Source organism: Fukomys damarensis, unplaced genomic scaffold (assembly GCF_012274545.1).
Source record: "Fukomys damarensis isolate Sample0158 unplaced genomic scaffold, DMR_v1.0_HiC HiC_scaffold_9, whole genome shotgun sequence".
In the NCBI taxonomy this organism is placed as follows: Eukaryota; Metazoa; Chordata; class Mammalia; order Rodentia; family Bathyergidae; genus Fukomys; species Fukomys damarensis.
In genome coordinates this window covers 39,490,051-39,496,050 of record NW_022900921.1, presented here as the reverse complement: position 1 = coordinate 39,496,050, position 6,000 = coordinate 39,490,051, and the positions used below count along the sequence as shown (strand labels likewise).

Below are 6,000 nucleotides of genomic sequence, written 5' to 3'. Positions count from 1 at the left end.
TTGGAAACAGCCCATTTGCCCATCAGTTGGAGATTGGATAAAGAAGATGTGGTTTTTCTATAAAATGGAATGCTACTCAGCCATAAAGAATGAGAAATTAGATCTATTCATAGAAAAATGGATACATATTGAGGACATACTCCTAAGTGAAATAAATAAGTCACACATGTGTAAATACTGAATAGTTTCTCTGGTGTGAAAAACTATAATAGTACATAAGATCTTAATGAGTTAATTCACAATGTGAAATAGGAAGAAAAGGGCTAAAGGTAGAGAAAGTGGGAAGGGTAAGGGAAAGGTAATAAGGGAAAAGAAAAAAATATGAGAAAATGAAAAAAATGGAAATAAAGTGTTTGTAAATGGGGACAGGAGGAGGGGGTGAAGGAAGGACAGGGACAAGGGGATGTGAAATAGGAAGAAAAGGGCTAAAGGTAGAGAAAGTGGGAAGGGTAAGGGAAAGGTAATAAGGGAAAAGAAAAAAATATGAGAAAATGAAAAAAATGGAAATAAAGTGTTTGTAAATGGGGACGGGAGGAGGGGGTGAAGGGAGGACAGGGACAAGGGGGAAAAATGAGAACCAAGACTGTCGTGTAAAGGTACAAGATCCCAATAATGAATGTAACTGTACTGTATACCTAAAATGTACCAAGGAGGAGGGGGTGAAGGAAGGACAGGGACAAGGGGAAAAAATGAGAACCAAGACTGTCATGTAAAGGTACAAGATCCCAATAATGAATGTAACTGTACTGTATGCCTAAAATGTACCAATAAACTCAATGAGGGGAAGAAAGGATATTACCAGAATATAGTCCCCAAATTGTTAATTATTCATTTGTTTATTTAACAAAATGTTCTCTGCCAAATCTCATGGGCCCAGGATATTACCAGAATATAGTTCCCAAATTGTTAATTATTCATTTGTTTATTTAACAAAATGTTCTCTGCCAAATCTCATGGGCCCAAGGTCCAGTGAAGTAGGAAAGCCCTGATTTTTTTAATGTCATACTTTGACTTTCATTTCTTATCTGGTCTTGATGGTCACGTTCTGTTCAGTTTTAGAGATATTCGCTGGGGGGCCAACCCAGCTGCCCCCTTGGTCTTGAGTGGTAGGACTTCTCTTTAAGGACCAAGCTGGTTCCATTGTGTGCTACCTCAAGGAGAAGAGACTGGCTTGAGACTCAGTAATCAGGAAATAAAGTCACTACCAAACTGCACCATGATCCCTGGTGATTGTACCCCACATTACTGGTATTTCTCCCTTTCTTTCTCTGAAGTTAAATTTCCAAAATCTGGAGAGAAAGAAATTCTTAGGGTTTTATTTCAGCCTTTACAACCCCTGCAATTTCCATTTGAACAGCTAGTTCCAAACAAAGAATTTGTTTTTTACATCAGAGACTATGTCATCATGGAGACTTCAAACCAAAGGGGAAAAGGTAATATAAACAATTAGTTCTGATTATTTAACCCCTATCATTTTATTTTGTGTTTTCTTTTCTGAGACAGGGTTTTGCTATGTAGGTCGGCTATCTCTGAGCTCACTGTGTAGCTTAGGCTGGCCTGGAACTCGTGATCTTCCTGCCTCAGCCTCCCAAGTGCTGGCACTACCGGCGTGCACCACGACACCAGGCCCCCCTGTGTTTTTTTTTTTTTCCTTGGGCGGGTACTGTGGATCGAACTCAGGACCATGTCCTTTCGAAGCAGGAGGCAGAACCACTGAGCTAAATACCTGTCCCGCTGTGTTTTCATGCCTCATTGTTGCATGACACTGGCTTTACAACAACATATATAAAAGTAAAACCAAAATTTTGGAACTTGAGCAAGTTGTGCCTTTGTCACACTGAAAGAAAAAGAAGTAGTGTCAATACCCTCCATATGGATTTTAGTTAAAATCCCTACAATTTCAAAGAACAGGAGACCCCTCTCGCTGGTTTAGAGACAGTTGGCAGGTGGGCAGTATCCAGGACGGTGTGGCTCTGGGGCATTGTGCTGTACACAGGAGGCACTGCTTTATACTTTCTCTCTTCCAGAAGCTTCTTTCCTGGCTACTGTTAAGTGCCATGCCCTCTTGACCCTAGTTTACCAAGGCTCCCAAGGCCCAAGTTTGCTACCAGCCCACCCTGTGTCACTGCCTTTTGGTGCCGCTATGTGGCCTGAGGGAGGAAGGCACCCTGTGAAAACATGGCCCCTGCACCCCAAGCCATGGGTGGGTCAGTATCCCTCAGAGGGAGCTGTGGGTAAGTGGTCAACCTGCCCTGACACCTCAGTACTTCATTTTCTTTTCCCTTCTGTGTCCAGAAAGAGTTTTTTGAAGAAGTCAGCCAGAGTGGCAGCCGGGCCCAGATTTCTGTTAAAGTCTACAACGCCACGTACTCAGTGAGGATTGCGGCTGTCACTAAAGGGGGAGTTGGGCCTTTCAGCGACCCGGTGAAGATATTCATCCCAGCACAGGGTGAGAGCAGGGCCCTTACTGGTGGGTGGAATGTGCTAGGCGTTACAGACTGCTAAAGGGGAGGTAGCCTATGGTGCAGTAGCGGATTCAAGAATGAAAAATAAGGACCCAAAGGAATTTTTGCAGTGTTAAAGACTGTTGCTATAACACACTTCCTCTTCATAGAATCCCCTCACCCACGGGTCCTGCTACCATTACTATTAATGGTAATAACCTAGTAGGATCAGTCCTTTCAGAATGCCAAGTCTGATTTGTTGCATGTAGTTTAAATGAAAGATGCATGACAGAATTTCAGACAGGCAGTATGGCTAATCCTTAGCTCTGTCGCTGGCACTATTTATTCATCAGTGTTTGTTTTGCTGTGTTTTAGGCCATGCTGCTTGCCTTGTTTTTACCAATTCAGCCCTTGGGTAATGCACTTTATAACTCGGTCTGCACAGAGCATCAAGTGTTTCCAACAGAAGCCCTGGGCTGATTGAGCTAAATGCCCAGCCACGTATGCTTTCATGTGTTGCTGGAACCTTTTGGCAAGGTGCCACCACAGTGCCTGGATGTTCGAGTGCTGTGTTTACTTCCCTAGACCAGTGGAGCCACTTTTCTTCTAGCTCAGATCAGCCTTGGGTTGTTTGATGTTAGATCACTGCCATAAAATCCATACATAGTTATCTGTATCAGTGTAACCTCTATGTTTACAAGTTCTTGTCAAACAGTCTCTGTACCTGGCAGCAGGAGATTGCGTATGTGGTTGAGTTCCTGTCTATCTGTTCTCAGTGACCCTCAAGCTGCTCCCCCTCTTGGTGCCCAGTTGGAATCAAGTTATTTCCCTGCACTTGCAGCCTCAGCATCCAAGCAGCACAGTTATTGGTGATGGGGAGACAAGCTGTGGAAGCCTAGTAGAAATTTGAAGTCAAGGAGATTCTGATTCTGAAGAAACAGCTTTAAAGATATCAGGGCTGAGATGGCAGAACCTTCACCTTCAAGCATGATAAACTCTCTAAAAGGTGTAAGCTTTGCTATATGGGCAGTCTTTGTTTTGCATAGCTTCAGTAAGCACAAATATAGATCACTGTAGTTCCCCCACTATGTGGTTCAAATCTTAGTTAATCTTCAGGCTGGCTTTCAGTCTGCGAGTCACCAGTTGTGCATGATGATTTGAAAGTCTCTCACTGATTACTGACCATGCACATCCTGCAAAGGCTCATGGCTGTGTCATCTCCCTGTGCCCTAGTGATGAACCTGCATGAGTTTTACAAAACTGGAGCATTGAAAGACTGAGTTGGTGAACAAAGTGCAACAAAGAAATGAAAAATGGTGGTGTTGGGGTGAAATTTGACCCGAGCGTAAGTGGACTGTAGGGAACTGATACTGCTGGCACTGAGTAGACTCATTGTGCAGCTGAGCAACTTAGGGAAGGTCAGTTTATTGGCATAAATACGGTGTCCTAGAAAAAGTGACACCAGGAAGAAAAACCTCACTTTGGGGGCTAAGGGTGTGACTCAGTGGTAGAGCCTCACCTGCCTCGTGTACAGTCCTGGGTTTCATTCCCAGCACCACAGAAGGAAAGAAGAGAAGGGAGGAGAGAGAAGAGAAAAATAAGAGAAGAAACATTTTATAGGAATTCTCAGAGATACTTTATAACTTTGAAAGTATAAAATATAAAACATTGCAAGTTGATCCAAACTTGAAAAGGACTCTGGTAATTCTCTACAATGCATAAAATATATTTTCTGTGCCTTAAATTAATAAAGAAGACACACTATCAGACTATTGATAGATTTTTACAAAGGAAGTTGATTCCTAATGTGTCTAATGTTTTAAATTACAGGGCACCAACCAAATATTTCTTTTACTAGTTATTTTGGTCCTGCACATTTATAACCAACATGGAGAATTTTCTGCTGGTTATTATTTCTTAAAATTGTATGTATTTATGGACATAATGTGATGTTTTGACATACACATATTTTGTGGAATGATAGAATCATTCTAGTCTTATTGATTATCAAGAATGTTCTGAGCTGGGTGTGGTGGCACATGCCTGTAATGCCAGCATTTTGGGAGGCTGAGGCACAAGGATCGCATGTTTGAGTCCTCCCTGGGCAGTTTAGTGAAACCCTGTCTCAAAATAAAAAATAAAAATAACAGGATCAGCTCAGTGCAAAGGCCCTGGGTTCAATCCCCATGCTCCCATCACCACCACGTACACACAGTAGAGGACTGTCTATATTTCTAGATCACAAAAGATGAACAGATGAACCTGGTTCTAAAAGCTTTTTGCTATTGCCCTTTCCTATGCAAGCCAGTGCTACGTGTGCGTTTACAATCCCGAAGAAGCTCCTGCCCTGACTGTGCCCTGTGTTCCAGGTGTGGACTCCGCCCCGTCCTCCACCCCGGCGCCCAGCAGCGCGGACCCCGTGCTAGTTGTCCTCGGCTGCCTGTGCGGATTTATTCTCATTGGGCTGATTTTATACATTTCCCTGGCCATCAGAAAAAGAATGCAAGAGACGAAGTTCGGGTAAGTTTCCTGGTGAAAGACGTTGGTCCAGTGTCACAGATGAGGTTGTTACAAGTGACAAAGCAGGTTGGCCTGCTGCTCACCTTCCACCCAACGGGGATCCCCACTTGTGCGAGCTTCAGCCAGGCAGCTTCTGTAGTGGGCGCTTCCAGCACTGGCCCGGCCAGGAAAGGGCACCTCCACGAAGAAGAGTACTCAAAAGGGCTCAAATGAGAATTTTTATTAGAGGCCATTAAAAAGACCCCAGAAAGCCCGCGCTTGTAATCCCAGAACTCGGGGCTGAGGTAGGAGGATCTCAAGTTTGAGCCTGCCTCAGCAACATAATGACTTAGCAAGACGCTGTTTAAAAAAAAAATTTTTTTTAAACTTTGTTAAAGGGTGGAGATAGTCCCCAATGGGAAGGCCATGAGCTCAACGCTCAATACTGCCTAAAAATACATGCGCGCGCACACACACTTATGTATATATGTGCTGAGCATCCCTAATCTGAAAATCTAACATCCAAAATGCTCCAAAATCCAAAGTTTTTTGAGTGTCCAAAATCATGCTATACCACAAAACTTGTTTCATGCATAAAATCGTCACAAATATTGTATAAAATCTTTAAGCTATGTGCATAAGGAATGTATGAAATATAAATAAACGCGCACACACACTTATGTATATATGTGCTGAGCATCCCTAATCTGAAAATCTAACATCCAAAATGCTCCAAAATCCAAAGTTTTTTGAGTGTCCAAAATCATGCTATACCACAAAACTTGTTTCATGCATAAAATCGTCACAAATATTGTATAAAATCTTTAAGCTATGTGCATAAGGAATGTATGAAATATAAATAAATTTTGTGTTTAAAGACTCTACATCACCAAAGCACCAGCAACTCTAACTAGTATTATTGTAGGTGACCTGGCTTTCTTTCTCTCTTTTTTTCTTCTTGCTATATTAGCAAATTTCCTATAATGAGCAGTTATTTTTGTAACAGAGAACTTTACATTTTAACATTCAAGTTAAGGGTGGAAGCTCTTTTTCTTCT

The 6,000-nt window shown here is 42.3% G+C and overlaps 1 protein-coding gene across 2 annotated transcripts in view; it reads left to right on the top strand.

The window, feature by feature from the left end:
• Mertk (MER proto-oncogene, tyrosine kinase) overlaps window positions 1-6,000 on the top strand; it is a 104,179-nt gene that overhangs the window by 71,324 nt on the left and 26,855 nt on the right. For both annotated transcript variants that reach the window (XM_010638182.2, XM_019209614.2), the window contains exons 9-10: window positions 2,296-2,449; window positions 4,814-4,964. In XM_010638182.2, the coding sequence (XP_010636484.1) occupies window positions 2,296-2,449; window positions 4,814-4,964 (305 nt within the window). The remainder of the gene's footprint in view (window positions 1-2,295; window positions 2,450-4,813; window positions 4,965-6,000) is intronic.